This window comes from Pseudopodoces humilis, chromosome 1, assembly GCF_049639895.1.
Source record: "Pseudopodoces humilis isolate 2021_Gansu_Grassland_sample_001 chromosome 1, ASM4963989v1, whole genome shotgun sequence".
NCBI lineage: Eukaryota > Metazoa > Chordata > Aves > Passeriformes > Paridae > Pseudopodoces > Pseudopodoces humilis.
The window spans coordinates 92,245,376-92,272,484 of record NC_142200.1 but is presented as its reverse complement, the minus strand read 5'-3'; the positions used below and the strand labels follow the sequence as shown (position 1 = coordinate 92,272,484).

The 27,109-nt window shown below is 45.2% G+C and overlaps 1 protein-coding gene across 1 annotated transcript; it reads right to left on the bottom strand.

The window, feature by feature from the left end:
* Positions 1 to 385: 385 nt before the first annotated feature.
* On the bottom strand, positions 386 to 5,205 carry SOX4 (SRY-box transcription factor 4). Its single transcript, XM_005525250.2, has one exon. It carries the CDS (start codon positions 4,384 to 4,386, stop codon positions 3,088 to 3,090), a length of 1,299 nt encoding a protein of 432 aa, XP_005525307.2. The 5' UTR covers positions 4,387 to 5,205; the 3' UTR covers positions 386 to 3,087.
* Between the last annotated feature and the right edge of the window lie 21,904 nt (positions 5,206 to 27,109).

Genomic DNA, 27,109 nt, shown 5'->3' with positions numbered 1-27,109 from the left:
CAGAAAGGAAAACAGAAAAGGAGGGGGGAACCTCTTAAAAGGAAAACAATCTCAACCCGCGGTCCGCCAAGGCGAGCTGCCCCGGGGGGCGAGGCGCCGGCAGATCGGGACCCCCTTGCCCTGGAGCTGCTGAGCCCGGGCCCCGCAGCACCCCAATCCTCACCGGCGCTCCCCGGCCGCCGCAGCCACTCCCCGGCCCCGGTCCCTTTCCCGGCCCCGGTCCCTTTCCCGGCCCCGGGTGGGCGGTTCGGCAGCGCGGCCGCCCCTCCCTCCCTCCCTCCCCCGGCCCCTCCCGGCGGGGCTGGCCGCTGCCGTCCGGAGGGACAAGACACACCTGCCCCGAGGGGGATGGGGGTGTAGCAATGATGACAAGAGCAGCCCAGTGTTAGGGTTCAGTTCCAGCTGATTTTATTTCCTTCCCGAAGAAAAAAGGAAAAAAAAAAAAAAAAGGAAAATAAAAACAAACGAAACAAAACAAAATAAAAGAGAGGTTATTTACAGAAGGTATATCAACAATCTGACAGGCAGTGAACTTGACATGGTTAGCTGGCATGATTTTTTTTCTTTTTTTTTTTTTTTTTTCCTTTCCCCACCTTGTGTTGTGGGTGATCGTAGACAAAAAAAAAAAAAAAAAAATCTACACAGCATATTGCACAGGATGGATGACCAAAAAAAAAAAAAAAATAACAACAACAAAAAAAAAGAACAAAAAAGTTAAACCCTTAACGGAACCACCTCATTAGGCAGACGTCCTAGTGCCTGTCATGTTATATTAACATACATAAACACACAATCTTCTTTTTTGCTTATTATAATACAGACTTAAATGTACAAAGATGTTTTCACTTTCTTCATCTTAAACACAACAGCTATAAACCTGAATACATATGCTATCATCATGCCATAAGAGACTAAAACAATTATATTTAGCGACAAATAGAAAGGATTAAATAGTCAAATACAAGAATGAAAAACGCAGTACATAGTGTCGCGAACTCAAACCGGCATTTCGATAGATCCAGTGGTTTAAACGGCACGTTTTTGCTTAGAAAAAAAGTGCAAAAGATGTGGTTTACAAGTTAAAGGTACAGGATCCCTTCCGTGTGTAAATGCACCAGTTGCTTCACTTCATCCGGGGACAGGTGGCTCCCCAAAACGGTAGCATACAGTGTAAAATCCCTTCCCCCGGCCCCCCACCCGCCCCCTCCGCGGAGAGGCGGGGGGCTGCGGAGCGGGCAGCGGCGGGGGCGGTGAGGGATGCTGTCACTTTAAGATGCCTGCAGATTGGAGTGTAAACATGGACAAAATAGGGGCTGATTCGTGGGTGTGTGAGAGTGTGAGTGAGCGTGAGCGCGCACACGCGTGTGAGATACTAACCAGCGGCCCTGTTGTTAAAATCAGGAAATCCAAACAGCGATTTACACCGATTTACACCCCCTTTATATATTTTTTACAAAAATACACTGAGAAAATAATCAAACGTTTTCATCTCTCTTCTCTTTTTGTTTTTAAAAGTGTCAAAAGTCTACATTTAAATATAAAAAATTAAAAGTTAAAACTCTAGCCCTTCAGTGAAGGAGACATAAAAATGGTGCGGGTAACAACAAGAACTACCAAAAAAGGACAAAGAAATACAAAGTCAAAAATGTTTGGCCAGTATAAATACGTCCACTTATAAAATGGCATCCGATTACATTTACAAGGAAAAAAAAAACCAAAAAACCAATACGAGGATGGAGCATCGGTGAGAAAAAACAGTCTTTTCATTTACAGCTATAAGGAACAAACACATACATACTCTGAGAAAAAATTTGGTCCTGAATTTTCATTTTTTTAAAAGTCCAGCACAGATTTGAGTTGCGTTTGAATCCTTTAAAGAGTTAAGAATGAAAAAAAGCTGGTGATATTTTTGTAGGAATCAAACATAGCGCCATCTATCTGCTTTTATATTATCCTAACACTAGTTTTGTTTTTTTTAAACTGTTCAACAGTCTTACAGAAATCTTGAAAAGATAGACAGTATAACATGCTATATTAAACCCCACCAGTGAAATAATCCAACACCATCACGATTCTGAGTAAGAAGAAAAAAAACTACTTTTTTTTTGTATTTTCGGGTTTTTTTTTTCTTTTTTTTTTTTTGCAAAAGCCATCGCCCTCCGTTCCCCCTGTACCACATCATGACAGAAACTGTTCCCATTCGGTCTCTGTTTCAAAAGAAGTTTTCAGTGTTCTTGAAGTTTCAGCCTTATTTTTCTCTCTACATATTACATGAGGTGACTGAGAAAAGCGCTGCCGCCACCTTATCTGTACGTGCAAATCCATTTCAGTTTATTATTATTTCCCCCCACCATTATTTCCGAGACAGCTCTCAAGTGTAAGTCTGGCTCTTCTCCGCTTAACTGGGATCTCAGTCCAGCTCCATCCACCTCCTCCTCCTCCCAGCATTGTTGCCTCCTCTCACCGCAGAAGAAACCGGGACAGCATTTCTCCCCACAAATGTGAACCTTCCAAAGGATTTGGGTGGATTTTCTCTTTTTCTTTTTTTCCCAAGCAGTTCTGATCGCTCTTTCATAGGAAAGGGCGAACGCTCAAGACATCCAGTGTGCGCTCAGCACAACGCATCGCTCCCCCTCCTCTTTATTAGTATGAAATGGGCAATAACAAAGAACCCAGAGGTGTGTGTGGTTTCTCCCTCCCTCCCCCTTTCTGTGTCTTTCTTTTCAGGAAATAAAAAAAGGGAAAAGGAGAGCGTCTCTCGCTCCCGCCAGTCTCTCAAAAAGCACCGTCAGGCTCCTCTCTCGGAGGGGGTGTGTGCGGGTCCGTCTGCAGCCGGAGGAAGGGGACTGCTGGCCTTTCCGCAAGGAGAGGGCGATCCCGCCACTTCCCCGAGCTCAAGAAGCAGTCTTTCAACAGCCCCTTCCCAGAAACAAACAAAACACTTCCTCCCCCCCCTAAAAAAAACCAAAAACAAAACACAAACACCAAACAAAACAGAAGAAGACACAAAAGCGCCCGGCGGGGTGGGCGAGTCCTGCCGGCAGCTACTCGCGCCGGTGCCTCCTCCAGCAGGGCCCGGCTCTCGCCTCAGTAAGTGAAGACCAGGTTGGAAATGCTGGACTCCAGCCAGTCCCCCGAGATCATCTCACTTACCTCCGGCGTGCAATAGTCCGGGAACTCAAAGTGCGAGCCCGAGCCGGGCTCGAAGTTAAAATCCAGGTCCCGGTCGAGCACCGAAGAGCTGAAGCTGCCCAGGGACATGCTCTCAAAGCCGGGGCTGGGGTTCAGGTCCAAGAGGTCGTCCTCAAACTCGTCGTCCGACGAAGAGGAGCCGGAGGAGGAAGAGGAGGAGGAGTGGGAGGACGCGGAGGAGGAATGCGCCGTCGAGGGGGCCGGGGAGGAGGCGCGCAAGCTGGTGTAGCTGCGGTGATCCGAGGGCGAGCCGGAGCCGGAGGGCGAGGGGCAGGCGACCCCGCCGCAGTCCCCGTCGGGCCGGCCCGCGCCGCCGCCCCCCTCCTCGTAGAGGCTCAAGGGGCCGCCGGGGCCCGCCGGGCTGCCCGGGGTGGGGCTGCCGGGCACGGCGCCGCCGGGAGAGGCGGAGGCGGCCGCCGCCTGCCCGCTCCCGAAGATGTAGACCCGCTTCAGCTTCTTCTCGGCCAGCGGCTTGCCGGGTCCCGAGGGCGCGCCCGCCGCCCCCCGGGGCTTGTAGAGCGCCTGGTGCTCCGGCGGCAGCAGCGCGGCCGACGGCTCCCCGGGGAACGGGGCGGCCTTGCCCCCCGCCGCCTTGCCGTGGGGCTTGCCGCCCGCGCCCGCGCCGCCGCCCGCGGGGGAGGGCTTGGAGCCGCCGCCGCCGCCCTTCTTCGGGGCGGGCTTGGCGGAGGCCGCGGGGCCGCCGGGGCCGCCGCCCGCGCTGCCCCCGCCGGCGCCGCCCCCGCCGCCCTTGTCCGCCTTGTCGCCGGGCTTGGCGGAGCTGTTGCCCGACTTCACCTTCTTCCTGGGCCGGTACTTGTAGTCAGGGTAGTCCGCCATGTGCTTGAGGCGCAGCCGCTCCGCCTCCCGGATGAAGGGGATCTTGTCGCTGTCCTTGAGCAGCTTCCAGCGCTTGCCCAGGCGCTTGGAGATCTCGGCGTTGTGCATGTCGGGGGACTGCTCCATGATCTTTCGCCGCTCGATCTGTGACCATACCATGAAGGCATTCATGGGCCGCTTTATGTGGCCGCTGGGCGTCTTGCACCAGCTCGGGTCATCCGCCTTGCCCCCCGTGGAGGCGGTGGAACCCGGCGTGGGGGAGGAGGCGATGCCCAGCTCGATGCCGGCCCCGGAGTCGGAGGTCTCGGCGGCCAGCAGCGCCTCCGTGTTCTCCGCCGTGTTGGTCTGCTGCACCATCGCGGCGGCGGCGGCGGGGGGCTCGCCGGGGCTCAGCGCCGCTCCGGCGCGGGGCAGGGCGCGCAACTTCTCACAGCGGCACCGGGACGGCGCAGCCCCCCGCGGCCGCGCCCCCGCTCCCCGCACCACTTGTACTTCCACACCGGCGCCTCGTCCCCGGCGGCGCGGTCCTCTCCCCCTCGAGGCAGCGGCGGCGGCAGCAGGAGCGGCGGGGCCGCCCGCGGTCAGACAAGAGTTTCTGCAAAAGCAGCGCCGCGAGCCGCCCGTCCAAGTTTGGTTTTTTCTTGGGGTGTTTTGGGCTTTTTTGGTTTGTTGTTTTTTTTTTTTTTTTGGAGGGGGGTGTCGGTCTGCTTTTTTTTCCTCACCACATCGAGCTTCCCCCCTCCCCGAAGCAGCTGGTCCAGTTCACAAGTGCGTTCCGCCTGCCCGCGGCGTTTCAGGAGAGCGGCACTCCTGCCGCCGAAAGTCTCTCAGCGCTGGGCACGGCCAGCGTGCACCGCCGCGGGGGAGGGGGGAGGTGGCGCGCCCCCGAAGCCCCGAAAATCCCGGCTCCAGGACCCGTGGTGGCGGCGGGGTCGGCGGCCAGGAGTTTGTGCAGGTTGGATTTGGCAGTTGCGAGGTACCGAGCGACAAGGAAACCCCTCGGGATAAGGAAAAAAAAAAAAAAAAAAAAAAAGAAAAAATAAGAAGGCAAAAATAACAATAATTGAAAAATTCGCCGTAAAAAAAAAAGAAAAATAAAAAAGCCCTCGTGCATGAACGAGTGTGTACGTCCCCGGCAGGAAGAGCGGCGAGCCGGGCGCCCAGCCCCGTCCTCCTCCTCCTCCTCTGCCGACGGCGGTGCTGCTGCTGCTGCTGCTGCTGCCGCTCCGCGCGCGCGGAGCCCCGCGGAGCCGCCGCCGCCCCCCGCGCTCGCCCGCCCGCCGGGCGCTGCCCCGCGCCCCCCGCACGCCGCGCTCCGCCGGCCGCAGCTGAGAGCGGACCCCGCGCCCGCCCCGCGCCGCTTTATCCTTTCGCAGCCCGCCCCGCGGCCAATCGCGCGCTGTATCCAACGCCCTCCGCGTGCCAAGCCCCGCCCGCCTCCCCGGGATTGGCGGCCGGCGCGGAGCGGTAATAATGGCCGCGTGCAATGGGAAGCGCCCGCGCTGACCTCATTCCCGGCGGCGGGGCGAACTTTTTAAAAGGGGCAGGAGGGCAGCTCCGCGCGCCGCCCCGCGCCTCGCCGCGCACGTGCCCGCGACCCCCCCCCGCCCCCCGGCCGCGCTCCTCCCTCCCCTCCTCCCTGCCCGGGGGGGAATAAAAAAAAATATCGGGAAATCAGCAAAAAAATCATCATAGTACAAATAATTAAAAAAAAAAAAAAAAAAAAAAAAAAAAGAGGAAAAGAGAAAGAAAGGGAGAGAGGGGAATCGAGGCGGCCCGCCCCCGCGCGCCGCGGCTGCGGGACGGCGAGCGGGGACACCTGCCCGTACAAAGGGCCGGGAGGGTGTTCCTGCAGCCCCGGAGCCGCCGCACGCCCAGCGGGCAGCGCTGCCCGGGGGATGCCGGAGGATGCCCGTCCCCACGCCCACACGCGGAGTGTCACGGAGGGGTCGCCAGCCCTGGAGAAGCGCCCGAGAGGCTCTGCCGTCACGCCCCCTCCGCCCGGGAGCTGGAGCGGAGCGGCGCAGGGGGCGGGCGGGGACAGGCGGCGGACCCCCCCCGCGGGGCGCTGGGCCCCGCGGCGCACACGGCGCTCAGTAAGCGCTGCCACCCATCCCAAACCCCGGCGCGGAGCGAGGAAAAGGTGCTGCCCTTATCGCGTTTTTACCCTCCGAACCTTCTCCTGCGTTTCGCTACCTGCCGCTCCCGCATGCCGCGGTCCCCGATCCCGGAGAGAGGCTGCGGCTGGGGGTCCCGGCCCCGCCGGGTCCCCAGAGAGCGGGAGGGGCCGCGGGAGGAAGAAGCGGTGTGCAGCCGGCAGACAGGGACCGGCCCTGGGGCGGAGGTGCTACCGTGCCTCTGCCAGTCCGCTCCGCCGAGCAGGGGCTCCCTCCTCTCCGGGGTTCTTCCTAGGGCGTAAGGTGCTTTTCGGCGATTGCTGTTTGATCTCATGTGCCACTCCCTCTGCCCTGCCGTGATCAGTAATGAGGAAAAGCAGGGCAGCGAGGTCAGGCTCTGTGCAGCATCCCTGAAGGCCTCGTGGCATCAACTCCCCCTCCAATATTCAGGTAAAGGGGGCAGTAAGACCATAAAAACAATGGTAGTGTTACTTCCCAAAGATTCCTTGCATCAGTCATCAGGCCAAGGACCAGAAAAGCTATTAGGCAAAACAGCTGTGAAAATTTTTGTTCTACACAACACCAGTTAAAAACACCTTTTAAATCAGAAGCAAAATAATGGCTGGATACAGCTAAAATATCTAAGAGGTCTAAAAATAAATTGCACGTGTTTGCAAGAAAATTTATGGTAGAATCCTTTAGTAGAGTTTCTAGCTGGATTGGGAACTGGGTTTGAATATTAAGGTATCACACTGGACTCAAAGAACACTGCTGTGAAGTGCTGAGAAAAATCCTGAATTCTCAGTACCTCCCTGAACAGGCCACCTACATTACTGAGACTGTTTACAAAGGTACAAATTAAATTATAGCTTTGCTTGCAAAAATAATACATTGGTTCCTCATACAGCCTCTGGTCAATACTGGATAAAAATACTGCTCTCCTCTAGGTTGACGACACCCAGTGACATCAGTGGAGTTTCTCACCTTTACTTTTCATAAGTAGTAAATCACGCTGTGTTTTCCTCCTGAAGCCCCAAAGCTAAGGTCAAGTTGTCCTACCCTATACCACCAACATCTACAGAAATGGAGGCTCACAGTGGGTTTGGTGTTAGGAATGAGCACTGGCTTTTGCTTACACTCTTGGTATTCGTGTGCAGCAGTGTGAAAAACTGGGACTGGGAGCAGTCAGTAGCTTCTGGCTGCTCCACCTGTCAGCACGGTATCCAGCAGGGTTTCAACCCCCAACTGTCATATTTTACATATAAATATCCATTTGTTTAAACTACAAGGCAAGTAAAATATTCTCATGTTTCCAGTGCAGAATTAATGCAAAGCAAACAAACCCCAAACTGATAGGCAAACATAGAAAGAAAAAGGTTAAGAAGCTTTTCACTTGGTTTTGTTAAGTTCTGCAAGGTCTTGACCACCATGAATAAAATTCATCTCCAGGTGAGGAGTTAAGTGTCTTCCTGACCAAAGCAGCCATATCAACTTAATCTTGGTTCAAAAAGTGTGTATATGGGATGGACAGAAGAGTATTATTTCCTTAACAAAAACTCCACAAAAGTGAAATTTAGGGCTGCTTAATAAAGCAAGTGTAAGAACACAATGTGAAACTCTATAAAAAGCATTTTACTACCATTTCTTAGCTCTTTCCTCCAAGTTAATTGCTTCCACCCCTAACCCTCCAGTGGCAGACTGAAAGTACCTTCCAGCTCCCCAAATTTTTAAGCCTAGGCATAAAGAACGACCATTCAGCTTCCGTCTAAAAATGAAGTTTTAAGAGTATTGGCAAGGCTTCTCCGCGTTTTACAACTTATAAACCCGTGAAACTTCATTCTGTTTCCGGCAGGCTCGGTGAGGCCGGGGACGCGGCACGGGACGCGAGGTGGCAGCGCTGAGCCTCTTCTGCCAGACGTGGGAAAACGCGGAGCCAGCGAACCCGCGATTATTATTTTTTTAATTATTTCCCCCCCCCCCTCCCCCCCCGCTGTGGTTTTACAGAGCAGCATAACGCTGCAAGTTTCTGACTGAAATTCGGTGGGTTTGCATCCAAGAGCGGCAGTGCCCACGCAGTCAGCTGTACGCCGCCGGAACAGCGTGCGGGTGATGCCAAATCCCCATGCCAGGTTTAAGGGCAGAGAAAAATCCTTCTCACACGCCGGGATCTGTAGTTCGCCCTGCGCATAGAGCAAGAGAGATAGTTCACGAACAACACTCTGGACAAATCTACTGTGGAACTGGGCACCACAACCATTGATTCCAACATTCATCCAGCATCATGGAAGCGTTCAAGACGGGGTTGGATGGGGCCCTGAGCAACATGATCTAGTGGGTGATAGCCCTGCCCTTGGCGGGGGCGTTGGAACTAGGTGGTCTTTGAGGTGCCCTTCGACCCAAATCGTTCTATATGAATCTGCTAGTCTATGATTGATTGCAGGCTCTATGTGTGAATCAGCATGCCGTCCCCACCGGTTAAAACGTCTTAAGGACACGCAGATTTAGCACCTCTCTTTCCCCCCGCCCTCTCTCCTGTTTTAAACCGTGGATTACCAGCGCACAGGCTCCTTTAACTGCAGCCCTCGCCGTTGATCTTTTCCACACCCCCAGCTCCGTAGGGCTGTGGGAAATGCTTCGCAGTCTGCTCCGCGGGAGCTCGGGAGCAGACTTTCCCTCCCGTGAGCGTGTTCCTGCGTGCCCTCGCCGGCGCGGAGCGCTCCCCTGCCCTGGCGCTGCTCAGCCAGGAGCCCCCGAAGCTGCTGCGGCCTCCTCTTACCCCCCTGCAGCCTCCCCGCTCCGCAGCCGCCCCGGCCCGGAGAGCTCGGCTGCATTAGCACGCCCGTCAATTCCCCGCTGTGCCCCAGCAGGCGCCCCCGGCTCGCAGGGATGCGCGGAGGGGCGCGGTGGGTGTTCCGCGGGCCGGGGTGCCCGCAGGGCGAGGCTCTCCGCGCCCCCCGAGCTCCCCGCGGAGGGGCAAGGCAGGGCCAGGTGGCGGAGGTCCCGAGGGACTGAACTCCTGGAGGAGCAGGGCTCTGACCCGGGCGCATCCTGAGCAGTGACATCCGAGGGTCGTCCGGAGACTCTAGGGGACACGCTGTGGGGAATTAATGAGTGAATTGAAGGCGATTCACGGACGTCTTGCTTCTCGTGCCCCCGTGACAGGCATCTACAGGGTGGGGAAAGGTGGAATCTTATTTATCTCGAAGAAAACCCTCTGTTATTTCTGAGTGTTTTCCCCTCTGCTACCAAAACTCACCTCTGTAATGCGTATTTTTCCTGGCATTCTGTGCCACGTTTGAAATAGGTGTATATGGGTTATTTTAGCCTTCTTGAACTGCAGATGACAAGGCCACAGCAGAGGTATGCTGCTGAAGAACACATTCCCCACCGTCTTTTTGTTGCCTATTTTGATCCAAAGAAAATAAAGCAGACAAAATACATGCTATTAAGGGAAAAAAAAAGAAAAAGCAAAAAAAAAGCAAAAAAAAAAGCAAAAAAAAAAAGCCCTGGCTTTTAAAATAACATGATGATAACAGATATTAATCAAAGATCAAAGAAGAGCGTGCTTAAGGATCAGAGGTGTAAACTGAGACATGAAAGTGGGGCCTCCTTCTTGGTCCTGTTTGCAAGAAGAAAACTCCATTGTACAATTGCATCACTCTGATTCACAGTGTACCTTTATTTAACGTGATTCAAAAGCACTTTGAACTCTCTCTGATAGCTTTGTGGAGAAGAACTTTTATTACTGGGAAGTGTTTTATGGAGGATATTATTTACTTAGGAGTGAAAATCTGTTGCCTAAAGTTGTATGGTATAGTTTCCTTCCAGACTGTAGATTCACTTGCATTTTACTTGAATGCAAGCCTGCACACAGGCACCCAGTGCTCCTGTTATGAAATGCCAACACATTTCTAGCTCATTTAATAAAATAAGTAGCTAAGAAGCCATTTGCATATACATATTTATATTAACTCAGATATTTATCACTTATATGTAAATGTTTGGTTTGGGAGGGCAGGAACATCTCTCCAGTTATTTTAGTAAGAAAATATGATAATGCTTTCTATACTTTATCCACTTTGGTGACTTTTTAAGTTTAAACTTGTTCCCTAAGAGTAACACAAGTTCAAAAAGCTCTGTTAAAAATAATAATAAAAAAGAAACTTGGAAAACACATTGTTTGCATTTACTTAAAAGGAGAATTGCACCCCTTATTCAGTCCTGTAAGATTTAGTAAACTTTTTTTTTTTTTTTTTTAATGGCTTCATATAAGAAGAGCTTTTAGTTCATTTTTAAAGACGTTTTGGCAAGCCTTTTCTGCAAAGTGAAAAGCCACAAGGTTGAGGAGGAATTACCGGTCTGCTGCATATGTAGCAGCAGATTGCATATGCATGAGCTGCAGCTGCGTGAAGGCCACCCCGGGAAGGGGAGCCCAAGAGGAGGGAGAGCCAGCGGAGGGGAGCAGCGGCTGGCGGTGCCTGCAGCCAGCTCTCTGACAGGGCTGATCCTTCCTCTCTGCCAGAGGGTCAGGGAGGGAGGGCCCCACTTCTTTGAACCACTGCACTTTTTGAACGTGTTCCTCTCCTCTGCCCCCCAAGTTCGCTCCCAGCCATCTGTGTTCTCCTTCCTGCTTGCCCTCACCTTCCCCTGCCTTCTACATCCTCCTTATCACCACCACCCGTGTAACGTTCAGCTCATCTTTTCCTGCCATCTCTATGAAAGAGCAAACAGCTGCAAACAGGGAGTTCAGCAGAAGCCCACATAGTACCAAGAATGAAGTAATATTTGTGCCCACTTCCACAACATCGTGATGTCACCCAGATTTTAGCATCATTGATAAGACGTACCGACAAAACCACTGTGCATTGAATTAAATGTGGGTTCTTTTAAAGATCTTCAAGTGAGATGTTGCGTGCTATTAAATTCGGTGTATCAATGTCTTCTTGTATGAAGAAAAATGTTGCTTGTACTTAGTCCTCCTGGGAAGGAAGCATAAGGTATTCCGTCCACACAGGAAAAAGGGTTTTGTAAAATGTAGATCTTAGCATTTATGACCGGGTTTTTGCAAGGTCATTTCTTGACTGATATATTTAAGACAATTAAACTAAAGGGGAAAAAAGAAAAAAAAAATTCTTGCATACTATTTAGTTGTGAAAATGGTCCTTTCTTTCTTTTGCAAGCTCTGGGTTATTAAGAAGTGTTTATCCACAGGATCCAACTCTAAGTAAAGAAAATTCCTCTGGCAACCTGCAGGCAGTTAGGGTTATCCATGTACAAGATATTCTGACAGAGGTGGACAAAGAGTGGTCTATCACTTCCAGCCTTAGAGAGTGTTTAGTACTTTTCATCACAAAATTGCCTTTGTACTCAAAACATCCATCACCCTCTATTGAGCCCCACAGTCTTCAGATATTAATGGATTCATTTCCATCAAACAGTTTTTATTTAACTTTTCTGATTTGGTGTTTCTGATGCACAGATTGAAAAAGATACATCAGGTTCTGGTGGGAAGAGGCAAAATAAATTTAAATCTAAAATGAATGAGAGAAAAAAAGTAATTTTTCCCCCCCTTTTGTGCTCCAGACAAATAGAAGCCTGGCTTTCATCCTGGTTCCTTCCATATAATTGTTCTTAATGATGGTACTGGTGTGACAGCTAGTAAGTAGATTTTGTTTTTTAATCTTTTCTGAATAGATTGCTCAAATGATACCACTCTGTACTTGCCAGGGTCTCTCCTATAATCTCTGTGACCTGTCTTGTTTAGGCTGTTTGTGCAGAATAAGTTTATTAATTTGAAATTAAACCTGAATATTTATTTCAAAAATAATATTTTTTTCAAAACCTTGTTTTCTCTAAGAACACAACATTTTTGAACAGAACATCAGAAGAAGGTGAGAAGGTGGTGGAATTCTACACTACCCTATGTAATCCTGATCTAGCTGTCACACTCAAGAAGTGTATACAGGAGTTAATGTGCAGGTGCTCTCAAGTGAGACACGATGTCTGAATCTGCATTGTCTGGAACCTCAGGACACTGGAATATCACAAGCTAAAAGAATCAGGCATTTTCTATGTATTATTCCTAAATTTTAATCATGAGTTCCCGTGTTTCAACCAACACAAAGTCCGGTGTCTTGCCTAAGTATCAGAATTTAATAAACAAAACCCCTGAACTGTTGAATTTTGCTTTATAAAGTTACTACGTTATTTAAATTGTATAAGAGTATGCTAGTGTATAGTAGTTTTGTGGATTATAAATATAGCAGTTGAAAAATGTGATAAATATTGCATTTCTGTTAATTAAAGCTGTTCCACAGAAAGATTACCTGCTAAACTCTTTGTTTGGTTTTTTTGGGGACTGCATTTGAAATTGGAGGTGTAAGTCTTGTTGATGAGTTAGAAAATATCACTCTATTCAGGAAGACTGTGCACATCCAAATAGCCTGTTCTTAATTTTATTTAATTGTTATTATTTGTTTTAATCCTTCTTTTAATGTCTGGCTGATGGGCAGTTCAGGATGGGGGTGACCTCAATTCTGTATTCTATAATTCAAATACTACAAATTAGTAGTCTGCTCAGAATTATTGGTGAATTACACGATTATATGCCAAGTAAGATGTTTTATAATGGCCTTACAACACAAGTTACCTCCCAGATAATGCAGAAAGTCAACATTTACACCAGCATTGCTTAGACTTCATCGAACCTGCTTTCACCAGGAGTTCGAGGTCCACTCCTTCATGCACTCCTCCTGGTCTTTGTGGAGGCTCTGAGGTGGAAGGTGATGGTGTTGGTGGGTGATGCTGCAGCATCCCCACACACAGACCATTCCAGGGATGGAATAACCAGCAGCTGCCCACGGGTGCCCCAGGGCCGGGGTGGGGGTTTCAGGCATTTACTTTGTTTCAGTGCAGAGCTCACGGTTTTCCTCAGGTCTCACCCCTGTGGCACAAGGCGCCTGAGAAAGCCTCTGCTGGGGTGGCACTGGTGCTATGTGGAAACATTGTAGATGTTTCACAGGTCGGGGAAGTAACCGGGATACAAGGCTGCATCTCGTGTGTCTCGTAGCTGGTGTGTTAAGTTAGGCTCATTCCGGAGGTGTGCGACTGACGGGGAACTGCTCTGGGGTACCACAGTGTTGCTAAAATGAGCATGTGCATATGCACAGCCACTGTGCTCAAGACTTCTGTGTATGACCTTGTGAAGGGGGAGAAAAAAATCGCTGGCAGAAAAAAAATTGTGAGACCACCAGGGAAAAAAAAATCCCAATATTTAGAGTACAGAGCTAAAAAAGACAGAAGGTATCAAGTTCTTACAGAAATACACACTGGAGACACTTGCTCTTTAGGATAGATATACCCTGCAGTCTGTGGTGTGGTGCAAAAATACCTGAGCCAACTGTAAATGAGCCATCTCAGGGACCAGAAACAATAATAGCTTTTTAGGTTCTCACCCTTGTTTAATGTGTCCCATCAGCAGTGATTCCAGGGTGGCTCCAGTCCTCCTAGGTATTTACACAGCAGCTGGGAATGGGCTGGGGTGCTGCCTGGCTCTTGTCCTGCTGCTCCTCTGTGCACAAATCTTCTCCCTGCTCCATCCTTGGGGGAAGGCTTCACCAAGCAAGCACCAGCAGGCTTTTGGCTACTTTGCATAACTCTACCAGCCCACAGCTTCTTGTGTCCTGAACTCAGCCTCTAGTACAACTTCTGCACTAATTTGTTACTAATCACACAAAGGAAATTTAAACATAATTCACCTGAGCACAGCTTTCATTCCATCCAGCTTTGCAAAATTTTACCTATGGATGGTTTATTGATTTCATCTTCAGAATCACACACATGAAGTAAGCAGAAGAGTTGGCCACCTACTGATGAAGATAAAAATCATACACCAGTTAAACTTTCTCAAGTAATCAATTTTTTTTTTCCTTTCTCTTATCCTAGAAATATATTGCCATCTTTACTGCTATAAATGGAAGAAGTTCTGCTGTTGTTACATAGATATATGCTGATGTATTTTGTAATCTTATATGCTTCATATCTATATTCAGTAACTGAGGTTTGAAAATGAATGCTGCTGTACATCCTTGTGTTAAACAGGCTTGAAGCTGCTTCTCAGAAAAGCTCAACATGTAATGCCAAAATTACTGCAAACTAGGGGAGCAGAAGTGGTGTCTGACTGCTCCTTGGATTGTTCACTGAGTTCTAAGGAAATCCAGCTGTGAAAGGATATCTGACACTGAACTGTCTCACAGCCATGGTGAGATTTCAACTCAGACATTTGATTGTATTTACTTTTTTTTCCCCCCTGCAATTGTTCTACTTTTGGAACATGGAGCAACAGCACTATATTAAGCAGACAGTGACAGGAGCAGTGGAATCTGTTGTTTAATGAGGGCTGTAATATTCATGCTGGCTGCTGTGATATGCCATTACTTAAATGAGAGCCTTGTATAGCTGATACTGTCATTTGAAACAAAGACAAATTATAGCACAGGTACATTTTCAGCAGTATGGTTGAGCAGTTTTTTAAGGCTTAGTTAATAGAGGAGAGGATAGTATCTAGCTGGAGTAAAACAGATATTCAGCTGGAGTGAAAAAGAGTTCTGTATTCAGGGCACTCATTAATCATTAATAATTCCCTATTTATCATTCTGGCTTTTGATTCTTCAAACTGACTTGTGACTGTTAGGTCTGGTTGCACATTTGGCAAGTCTGCTCAGGGCTGGTAATCCTTCAAGACACCTCTCAGGCAGCCTCCTCCCATGACAAAGCAGGACAACATCCTGCTGGTTTGGGCTGTGGTACCCCAGTGTGGTGCCCCCGGGAAGGGTGGCCAGGCCTCCCTGAACTCATGGCACAGCCCTGCTTGAGAGGAGCAGGAGCTGGCTGGGTGTTTCCCAGCCCTGGGTGTGCTCTGCTGCCCCCCCTGAGGAGATGCCAACCCCAGCACCGACATGTGGAGGGCGACAGCAGCTCTGGAGGGGATGACTGCTGCTTTCTGCTGGGTGACTGAAGCTTTGCATGCCTTGGTCTCTGCAACAGCTCCATGCTGCTCTCTTCACAGCCACCCTCTTCTCCTCAGCATTTTGACACCCACTCATGAGTAGGCAAGGAAGCATCTGAGCACCACATGTGCAATGAGCTTCCTATTCTGGTGTGGTTTTTCTAGCCAGAAAATAAGGGATAACCATCATCATCATCAACACCATCATCTGTTGCTCTGGAGCTCTTTGTGACTCTCTCAAGCTGCTGGTAGGTTTATCTGTAGTTTTATTCAAAACCATAGGATGTCTTGCAAGGCCTTTTGCAGACCTGAAGGCAATTTCACTGCAGAGTACTATTTCCTCTCTCCACCAGAAACAAACACATTTAGATGACTTATTCTGCCCACACTGGTGAGATACAGTCTCATTTATTTGATTTGCTCCTTCTATTTTTAAAAGCAGGAAAACACCAGGGCAAACTTTGCACAAACTACAGGAAAACAAATCCTGACTACATACCACTTTTTCCTTAATATTTCATCTATTAGTTACCAAAGAAAAAAAACCTGCCCCTCCAACAACAGTTACCCTGCATTTATCACAGTGACTCGTAGAAAGCATGTGATTCGTATGGTAAGCAGCAATTTACAGATGGCCAGGTGCAAACAACATATCTAATCTTATCATGAATTTGTTTTATTCGCAGCTGCAACAGTTGGTGTCAGTTAATAGGTTACCAACCATGAAGTATATTTATTTCCTTTTATCCTGCTTTGGGGGCTCAGAAGTGATTTGTAAACTGTCCTAGATGTTGAATTTACATTTAATTTTTGTGTGCATGGCTTTTTTGTTATTTAGTTTGTGCTACTCAGGAAGAAAATGACAATGCCTTTCAGAGAACTCATTTTGTTTCATTTTATCCATTTCCTTTTCAAGGGATTTAAAAACTCGAGTGTGCCCTCTGGGCTTCTAATTTATAGTAAAACAGAAAGTTTTTTTCAAGTATAATTTTTTCTTTTTTGAAGACTGATCTGTCATTGATGAAGACTCATTTTTGCCTGTTTAGTTCCATAAAGTTATGTGATTAATTCTCTATAAGCCTTTCCAAATAAACAAAATCTTTATAAGCTGAATTTTAAATACTGGTAATAATAATAAAAAAAAGTATTAAATTCTCTTCTTAGCTCCAAGGGTCACACTGTGGACACCAGGATGTGCAGACATATATACAGCAGTGAAACAACCAAATAAACCATATAACCTAGAAAGCCTTCCATATTCTGGTAGAAAAATAAAGATGTTGTTTAAAATAAATATATATGGTCCTTATTAGTGAGTCTTTTCCAGTTTTTGTAATGTGTGACAGTCTTGGTTGCGTTATTTTGGGGTTTTTGCCTTCACTTACATCAAGACCATTTTGTGTTAGGTAAAGAGTGATAAAATAAATAATTCCTTGATACTTATATTCCTTGTACCTTGTACCAAGGTATTCCTTGATACCCTTTTTTCCTGAAATTTATTTTCAAATCTGCTTCCCAGCCAAAGGAGTTTTAATAGTAAAGAGCACAACTATTCACACATATCCATGTGTGCAAGTCAGGTGTTCTGAAAGTCATGAAGTTGCACATGTAAATGAGTTAAAAAAAAAAAGACAAAGAGAAAATAAATTCTGGATTTTGATCTTGATGATGATTTTAAAATGCACAATCAACAGTGTCTTATCGTTGGCATAAATCATTATATATATGCATTGTAATTGGAAACAGTTAAATGTATGGATTTAATGGACCTGAAGAAATAATGCAGGGAATAATATTCAGATGAGCCCCCTTCCCTTCACACATTGTTCTGAGGTGGATTGGAATTCTCTCTCACTTTTTATTCTGAATTATGTTTTCACTTTTTAACACATTTTTATTGCTCTGATTCTTAATCCTAGCATTATATTTGCACTGCTGTGTAAAACACTAAAAATAAGATCTTTGCTAAAAAAGCCTATTTTTCCTAGATTCTTTAAAAAAGCAGTTTTCATAGTTTGAACATCTAAGATGAAGGTTTTAAAGCACTTTGTAATTTGAGATAAATACAAAGATTTTGTACAAAATGACCTTTTTTCACCACTGGCCTCTCTTTGAAGGCTCTGATGTTCATCCTCCTTATTGCTCATCACATTACTGTAGCTGGGTAGACTTCTCTAGCTAAGGCTAAAATCTCTCCAGATATATTTACATCAGTTACTCTGTCACTGGATTGGAGACAGAATTATCTAGATTGAATAACAGATTGTAAAAATGCTTGAATTTACAGTTAAGGAAATAGGGTCATAACAGCAACTTTTAAGCTTCCAGCTTAAGAACCTCTAGCTGTTGGAAAGTAAAGTTACTGCATCACCTGATTTAGTTGTCAAATCCGTACTTAAATTTCACTGATTGACTATCTGAATAGTTGACTGCTTATGTTTGGTCACATGTGTTCCTTCCAGTCTAGAGCAGAAGATACTAACACGTGTATGCACATCCAGCTGCTGGGATGCTATGGGCATCACACTGAGTTCACTCCCTGTCTGCACTGTGGGGTGGGGACCGGGGTGTACGTGGCCTCACATCAACACTGTGGGGCTTCAACCTTCTCCTTCTTCACTTTTCTCTGAGACTGAGACCTGCTCTTACCAGCAGCAAGGACTGTAACATGCGTTCCTTATCTCTAGCCCATCCTTATCTCCAGTGCCTGACAATGTGATTTCAGTGTTTTACTGCCGAGCAAATCAAAGAAGAAAAGCATAGGAGCAGTGCCCCATTTTGATGCTGTGGCAGGAGGATATTTGGGCAAATTCTGTTCTCTGCCCAGGACAGTGCACGGAGCTGGACACTCTGTAGAGGTGCTCAGGGCATCAGAGGTTGCCATCAGCCTTGCACTGAAGGGAAACCAACTGCAAAAGTGCAGGAGCACTACCACTCCCAGCCGGGCTGGTCCCCATGGAGCTCCACCTCTTCTCTGGAAACTGGGGCAAGATGTTGGAGTCTCCCAATTCTCATGACATCTGCTTGCTGACCAAGGCATGCATCTCAGCAGCCTTAACACTTGGGTCATGTTTTCATGTTTTTCCTTTTTCTCCCAAAGCAGAGAGAGTGAGAACATTCTGGCTGTTTGCCAAGGAAATACTCTGGCTCAGGTGTCATCAAAGGTCTCTGGTATCAGATTCTACATACTTCCTTACTGCATTACTATTTTTGACTGCAGCCCTGTGTAATCCACTGAAATAAAAAGTAATCCACTAAAGGAAGTTTTGGGAAGTGCAGGGTTCATATAATTTTCTTTAGAAACACGGGTGAGTGCACACCTGAAGTGGGTGCCATGACAGTCCCAAGAGCAGCACAAACCACCGGGTGCTGAAGTGCTTGTCACCCTCTTTGTGTCTGTTCTTTTACTAGTTGAATGTGGGTAATTTCCTAATGTGGGACACAACTTCATAAGACTGCCTAATCTGATGTGTTCTCTAAGAGAGTGTTTTATTTTGTGTTTGTCTTTTGTAGAGCAGAGCATGGTCTGACTCTGAATAACGTAGTCAGTCCTCAAGGCCCATACATCATTGCAGTGGCAGCAGCAGCCCTGAACTTACCTGGTTCTCCTGTCCATGAAACTTTTGGGTTTTTTCCCTTTGACTGTAGGTGCATAGAGTTATTTTGACCCTGGGAGTTCATCAGTTCAGAACTTGCATTTCTTTACCCTGCTGGGGTCAAGCCTTTCTCCCTGCAGGTAGATTAGGGAAGGAGTGCTCTGCTCCCAAGATGACTGCTCAAGTCAATCTGAGGGCTTTCTGCAAATTTGCCAGTTTAGAACTTGAAATGGTATTGGATTAATTTTGCTTTTTAATGACTAAACACACAATTATTTTAATAATTGCACTTCAGTCACCCAAGTAGTCATCATTCCTGACAGTCTACAGGTGAGAATATACAACTCAGAATATGCTAATAAAATTATGTTCTGTCATACTTCAGAGCAAGAAAACACAGCTGAATTTTTTTTTACCCTCACAGAATATTACTTTTTATTACCCTTTCAAAGTACGGAATTTTAGATTTTAGAAGTAATCTTCTGTCTCTTGGCTTAGGGGAGAGATTTATGAGAGGGGGTAAGAAATCCTTTCTTTCCTTCTTAAATTTATTAAGTTACACCTTGATTTTAAGCCTTAAAAAGACTGTGACCAGTCTCAGATGCTGCCTCTGCAGCAAGTGGGCATAAATTTATGTGTTAGCCTCAGCTAATGGAAGTGAGTTCTGCTATTTGAAGGATGCAGGAATTTCCCTTTCCATTCACAGCAAACCTGCTTGAGAGAGACCGTTCCCCCTGGACTGTGCAGCACCATTTGTTGCCCACAGCAGCATGTAGGAGGAAATGTAGGCTCTCAGTGGTGTCTAAACTCGAACAAACCTCACAGGTATCCCACAGCAGGGACCCTTGTGTTTGTGCTCCAGACTTGAGACTTCATTTTGTCAGCCAAAGTCCTCTGCTGGATATAAACTCCATCAGGGAAAGATGGGATCATCCACTGGAGCCAGGAAACGACCTTCAGTTCTGACACAAGTCTAAACTCATGACACACAGAAGGGACAGAAGATACCACTGGTACCTTTGGTGCTCCCAGTAATAATTGAGTTTTGGAACAAAATTAGATCAAGGTCATAAAAATAAATGTCTTTGATCCTCATCAGTCCAGGCAGTATAATGTACAGGTGGTAGATGGAACAGACAGTCTTGGCTCTACAAAAGGGGTCTTCTGGCTGAGTAACTCAAAGGCTGCATCAGATTAAAAAAAAAAAAGTCTAGGAAAACAAAAAGAAGGATTTATAGGTCAGTAAAGTATTTGATACAGTGCTGCACAGGAAATAATTAATTTAACTGGAGAGGATAAGGAAATTTTATTTGTGAATTTAGTGAGACATGGGGGCAGGTAGATCAGCTCTGGGGGCTGCTGAAAAGGGAAGGTTTGAGCTGGAGGGAAGCTCATCATGAAGTCCACAAGGATTGGTCCTGACATTGTTTTCGTTTAGTATTTTCATTAATGATTTGGAAGCACATTAAGGAAGTTTGCTTATAACTCAAAGAGGCACTGCTATTAGAGAGCAGGACTGGGATAACTTACAAGAAGAACTGGGTTACCATACATATGGGGCAAGAGAAAAGGGCTACAGAAGTACAAAGTGTGAGTCCAAGCTGGTAGAGGTTACCAGCAGTCATTTTTGCTGTGGGGTAAATGTTCAATGTTTATAAATGATAAAGGCAGACGGAGCATTCTGCATATACAGGTCTGTCAAAGCAGGGTTAGTATCTGTCAAGGTGCAGCAGCCACAGAAAATTTAATAATTTCATAAATCATAAGGATTCTAAGATCAATCTTATTTTTTTCAGTGGAGGTTTTGCAAAGCATTAATTATATGTTATACGTGGCCCTGGTAAGATACCAGTGAGAAACCTGGGATACTAGTAATTCCTTTCTCAGAAGAGGTTAGACTTAGAGAATAGTCACTCCCCGAGGGAGTAGAGATATCTGATGGGTGTATGGAGACTAAAAAAGATTGTCTTCTTTAATTTGGCAGTCCAGAGACAGAGAGGGGATTGGACTTCTCCTTCCTTAAAATAAACAGCAAATAGGGTAAACAGCTCCAGAAGAGTTAAGCTAAGAATGGGGCTATCAGAAGTTTAAATGGCTGTAAAACAGCTAGGAGCAAGCTGAGAAGTTATTATTAAATACAAAGTTCTGTACAATGAAATTACGTGATGAGAGCAGGACTATTTAAAATATAATTTAAAATGTTGGCCCAGCAGTCTGTATGATATATTATTAATGCATTTCTTTCATTTTAACCTCGATCTTTGCATTCTGTAAAAACATTTTTTATATTTACTTAATATATACATTTTTATTATATAAGAAAATAGATTTACTCTTGTTAAGTAGTATGACATTCTTCTTGGGATTGCAGCAGCCTTCAATGGTCAAAAAGTGCAACTATGGGGAAATGGCTGTAGCCTCAGATTATGTCATGTTTCCTTGGAATGACCTGTGCATTGGCCAGCCATATACCCAGAAATGCAAGATGATGGAGCACCATCAGCCACTCTGGAGATGGGACAAGCACAGCCTGTGGGCAGCTCCTAATTTTCCAAAACACTGGGTACTAGACCTTAAACCCCAGGCACATGAGCTTTGATATTTAAAACATTATTTTGTCATACTATTTCACAGTGATGCAGTTCTCAGATCTTCAGTCACAGAGACAGAAAATCTCTCAGATTTTCAGTCCATGCTTCAACAAAGCGGCTTCTCAAGAGAGCTGCCTATAAAATGTGGTGGTTCTCCTAAAGAGGACATGTTCTTTCTTGGTCACAATATCAAAATGAACTCAACTACAACTTCTCAGTAAAATGCCAGCCTGAGCTAGATGTGTGCCATGAAGCATTTCAGCCTAGAGCAGTTTTAAGTATTTCAACAAGAAAATTAAGACAGCATCTTGCAATAGGAAAAGAGTTGTTCTTTCATAAGTGTTGGATTCAATTCATTTTACACTGGTTAAGACTAATTTTATTCTATCTTTCAGAAGCATTGGTATCATATTTTTAAAATGCATTATGACTAATTTAATAATATGATAAATATACAGAACTTTGTTTATGCTGTTTTAGATCCTGTATTTTGAACCTAGAATTTCAGTCTCTAACTCAACACATTAGATTGCTTAAACTTACAGCTAAATAAATAACAACTATACAGCAACTTGCAAGCCCAAAACTTGCTCACAGACCATGAAACTGAGAAGATCAAACAGGAAAACAAATAAAAACCATTCACCTGAGTGAACTTTCAGGAAAATGGTTAACAGAGATCAGAGAAAACCTCTTTACAGGAAAGTGTTTTAAGTAATTTTAAGCATATACTTAAAATGAGGTTTCTGTTACTTTTGAAGACACTTAGTTCAGTTTTTAAACTATACCAGAAAGGAATGAAGGGATAAATTTGAAGCAAATGCTAATTGCATCTAATATCTCAACTAGAAGAACTGGTTGAGCTTCATTTGCTGATTTTTTTTTAAATCATTAATTACTTTGTTTAGCATAACAGCACTTTATAATTCCAGATAAGATCAGAGATACACTGCATTTTGTGTTAAGTGAAAGACATACAGAAACATGATTCCCATCCTCAGATTGCAGAGCAAAGGAAATACTGCACGTCAAATCCTGGCCCTGTTAAGTCAATGGGAAAATATAACTGCTATTATTGTTTATAAATTTCAAAACAGAACGGCACATTTTTATTTCCCCTGAAAGACATTTAAATTCTGTTTTATTTTTGATCAAGCTATATTTGTTTTTCAGATAGAAGGAGGAATGACTAATTTTCAGGGGCTATGTAAAACTACGGACACGTTAAATAGAGCAAAACTGAAAATGCAAAGTGACGAAGTCTGTACACTGTGAGTGACTGTGAAGCACTCTCACATGGCTGGTGAATGGGCTGTGGATGTAAGTGCATGTCAGCTAAGTGATGTGTGCTTGCCCCGTGCTTAATATAATTGCCTCAGAGCTCCTCTGAGTGGGTGAGAGTCCATCAGGCACAGTTTTCTGCTCCTGGAAAGGGAACGTTGATGAAAAACAAAGCATGAGAAAGCGGGTAAGTCTAGGCTGGTATTTCCACAGATACATGCCCCTAGACCTAGCAGTTTTCTTGTCCTACATGCATAGCTGTGAGTTTGCCTGCCTGCATTTTGTCTTAGTATGAAATGTGGTGATGTAAGTGTGGTTTACCCCTACCTAAAAAGGAAAGCTTCTGGGTGAAGGATGAAAGAGAGGTCATCGTGCGCAGGGTCTTTATCTGCACAGGAGCCTCCAGTGTTCCAGGTGCTCAAGTCTGAACCTGTTTGCAGGTGTGCCCACATGTCTTACCCATGAACTGTGCTTGAGATGTGCCTGTCAAAAATCCACATACATGTATGGAATATGGTCTTCTAGACGTTACCTTTGGGTGCACTTGCACAAGAGAAGTGTTTATTCCTTTATACGGGAGCTTATGTACATCATCTTCTCTTAATTTAAAAACTAAAACACAGTGGTTGCCTTCAGAAGCACTGAAACTAGTTTGAACAATCTTATTAATTCTAAGTAATAATACTTTATTCTGCAAGCAACTTTACAGCTTTGGAAGAGTAATCCAAGCTGTGTGTAGTATAAAAGCAGTACACAAGTCCAAGTGTTCTTACAGTTCAACAGAAGAACAAGTAACAAATTTGCATGTAAAATGGTTTCCATTAAGCCAGTGAGCAGACCAATGATTTGGTTAATTCTAACTAAGTGGCTGCCTTGCCACAGCTCCGCAGATCCCAGCAGACCAAACATGAAACCTGCATTACAGTGTGATTTATTTCCCTCCTTACTTTAGAATGTCAGAAAGAATATTTGCAGAGAAAGCTTGCTAGGGCTCATTAAAAATATGTATTTTAGTTTTAGGAAAGCTAAGCTGACATCCAGAGTATGGGGAGCCCTGTGTCCAGAGAGGAGGACTGTGCAGGAGGCTTTAACAGGTTTGCCTGCAGCCAAGCCAGGCTCTCAGGACATCTTCTCTTGACCCTTGTGGATTTTCCTTGGAGGAGATGTGGATTAGCTCCTTGCTACCTCACAACTAGGTGCTTCTTTTAATGCTCTGAAGGGCAGGGTATGAACTTTGCACTGCACACATGTAGGAGAACTTCAAGCTGGGACTTGTCAAATCAACACACCTGGATGGGTGGGACAAAAGGCTGAGCTCTTGCCCCTCTAGTAGGGGAGGTCAGATCAAGTCACAGTTGCATCTCAGAACCAGAGAGTCAAATGGCAAGTGGCCATCAGAGTTGTGCTGTGAGAAAGGGAAAAGCAAGAAATATGCAAGTTAAAACAAGTAGAAATGCAACAGCCTTTAAAGTGCTTATTTAATAACTGAATGGGAACAGGAAAAAAAGTGTGTTAATTGATTACTTAATTACATTACACTAACCCACATAGTATCATCTAAATATTACTACACAAATTCCTTTTTCAATTTTACACAAAACCCCAAGTGCTGATATCCTTCTGGGTATTGGATACAATATTAAGCAGTTTTGTATCACACAGGGCTTGGCTGAGGACACAAAGAAGATGAAGGCTGGCAGGGGAGTAGAGGTCAGAATGGCTGCTCCCCAGTATCTGTTTCACTGAAATAGTCCAGTATTATGACTGACCATAGGATGGGAACAGTCTCTGTCTGTGGCTGTACTACCACTTCAGCTTGGATCAAGAGGATTCTTTTGAAGCACATCTTTCAGCTGTAAAGTACCAAGTAAGCTCCACAAGTTTATACAGGGCCGGAACCAGGTGTTCAGCATCAAATGCTGTGCTGTATCACTCAGCTGTTAGTGAGCTGCATCCCTTGCTAATGCCTGAGAGCCCCGCCCTTGCCAGTCATTGTCTGTCAGAGACTGCCCTCTACAAGCCCAGTAAGATCCGTCCCGAGGGATAATAACTTCTCGTGGCTTTTCTGCCCAACTTCTCCATACCATAAGCCTCCTCCAGACTCCCGCTGCTCCACTCATTAGGAACACTCCACCACCATTTCAGGAGGCTGCTTCCTTAATTTTGAAACCTAGTGCAGAACATGTAGAAAATTAAGTCAATACCTCTGTTTCTTCCCATTTCTAAATGAGTGAAAATAGAAGTCTGGAATGACTCTAAAGAAAACCACTAGTAACTGCCATGAGTCCGTGACCACCCAGTAGTGGAAAGGGGGGAAGGGTGAGCATGGGGAGGCTGTTTTAAATCTGGAACTGATTGCATTCATTTTAGCACTTCCCTGCATGTTTGTTTCTATTTGTAATTTTTAATTTGAATTTTTATTTTTAGCTGTGTGTATTTTAATAATTTAACTCAACATATTGATTTATTTTCTAATTTTCCAAGTAATGGTGGTCATTAAAAGTGCATCTATTAAGAATATGAGAATTTTAAATAAAATCGTTACCTATCAAACGCAAAAAATACACAACTATGTAAGCACTGACAGCCTGGGGATCTGGATATAGGTGTGAATTTATTTTATTTGAGGATTAGGTTCCTGAAAGTTTGTAGAGAATTTCAAGTTTCTGGGTGGGCTGTCACAGACTAATGGCTTTATCTGCAGACTGCTGCATTTGGCCAATACATTCAGTGCACTCACTCAGTTCTGTCCTTTTATAGAGGTCCCCCTATTTATGCAATATTTTTCACTTTTTTTTCTCTCCAGGATTGTTTCCTCATTCATCCCTGGCACTACTGCAGTCTTTCTCAGCAAACAGAACCACCAAGTGAAGCACAAACAAAAGCTGAGAAAACAGAGGCCCCAAACGGATAATCTCATAGATTATTCCATGAGTAATTATCCCAGATTTATCAAATGCCACATCCAAATAAGGTCAAACATGTAATCTCCCTCAAGACACGCAACCACCCCTTTGCACAGGCCTTGTTTTCTATCATGGGAACTTTAAACCGACTCCCAACAGTAATGATAGAAAAAAGAAGTAATGTTGATACATTCTGAGCTATATACTCAACATGTCAAGGAGATCATTAGTGACTGACACCAATGATGTGTCACAGACAGCAAGATGTCTCTTTTGCGCCTGTCCTTTACTGACATTCCTGTCACATCCTATTCACCAACCTTGTGCAGTGATCCTCTAGCACTTTGGATCAAAAAATTTCCATGATATTCTTAGTGAGGTTTGTGTATCACCATTTTGTTCTACTTTTCACACAGTCTTGCTTGCGTTCTAATCACTTGAATGAGAAAAGGTTATTCATACCAGAAATTAACATCTCTCCATATGTATTTATATTTATATATCAGCATATACCTGTACCTGGCTGAATATCATCTTTATAACTGGTTATAAGCCACAAGTCCCAGAGAGGGACCCACAAATTCACTTAATTTCCCTGATTTCACATTTAAGTCTCCACATTAGCTATAAATGTATAAACCCACGTGGAGGTAGTTCCCATTTACTACATAGCTGAGGAGGCACACGGCTCTTTTTTTCTTTCACCATATGGCCAAAGTAACTCACACACAAGCAATTTGTTCTGATTCAGCTGTTTCAGCAGGAAGGATTTGCAGAAGCAGGATTGGGAAATACACAGGATTCTCTTTCACTTCCGTGACAGGAGTTATATTTTTAATTAGCCCCTGTTAGTCTTCTGGGGGCAGCTTGTAAAAGTTTAATTCCGTGTCTCAAATTTGGGTCACATATTTTTAAGGCCATTTTTAAAGTGCATTAAGGGACTAGTTCTGAAAGCCTCTTCTGGTTTTTAAAAAAGTCAGTTCCTCAGCAAGTTCTGTGGAAGAAAAGTAAGAGTTTTGGAGTTTCTTTTCTCCCAGGAGACTCAGCTTACAGGAAGCTTATTGAAGATACAGGGAAGAGGGGGTAGTGGTCAATATGGTACTTCACTGAAATCTTAAGAGAACCAGCTGTTGGGAAGGTCTTATACAGTATGTGCATGTAATTTAAAATGCCTGAAGGCCCCAGGTTTGTACACTGGGAAGTAAAGACAAAAAATGCATCAATGAGCAATGGACACAAAACCCCTGCAGTTTAATGTATTCCCTGTTACTTGCTTACACAATAGTATCATTAAAATCAAGACAATCAGATTTACTTAAATCTGACAAGTAAAAAGAAAAAAGCTGATAAGGCCCATTTGAAATAAATATTATTTGCTGAAAAATTAGCATTTAATTGTATGCATTGACTAAATATAAGCAATATAGGAAATGTAGAAAAAGTGTAGAACATGACCCTACCTTATTAATTTGCAGTGATACCCTGAGAATTTAAAATAATATCTGCTGAATGGATATAGTGTTGCACATGTTTACAAGAGAGAACACAGCATCCAAAAGACTTCCAAAACATTCTGAATTTG

Coding starts and splice junctions, on each gene's coding strand:
- SOX4 (XM_005525250.2), bottom strand. CDS start 4,386: ATGGTGCAGCAGACCAACACGGCGGAGAACACGGAGGCGCTGCTGGCC.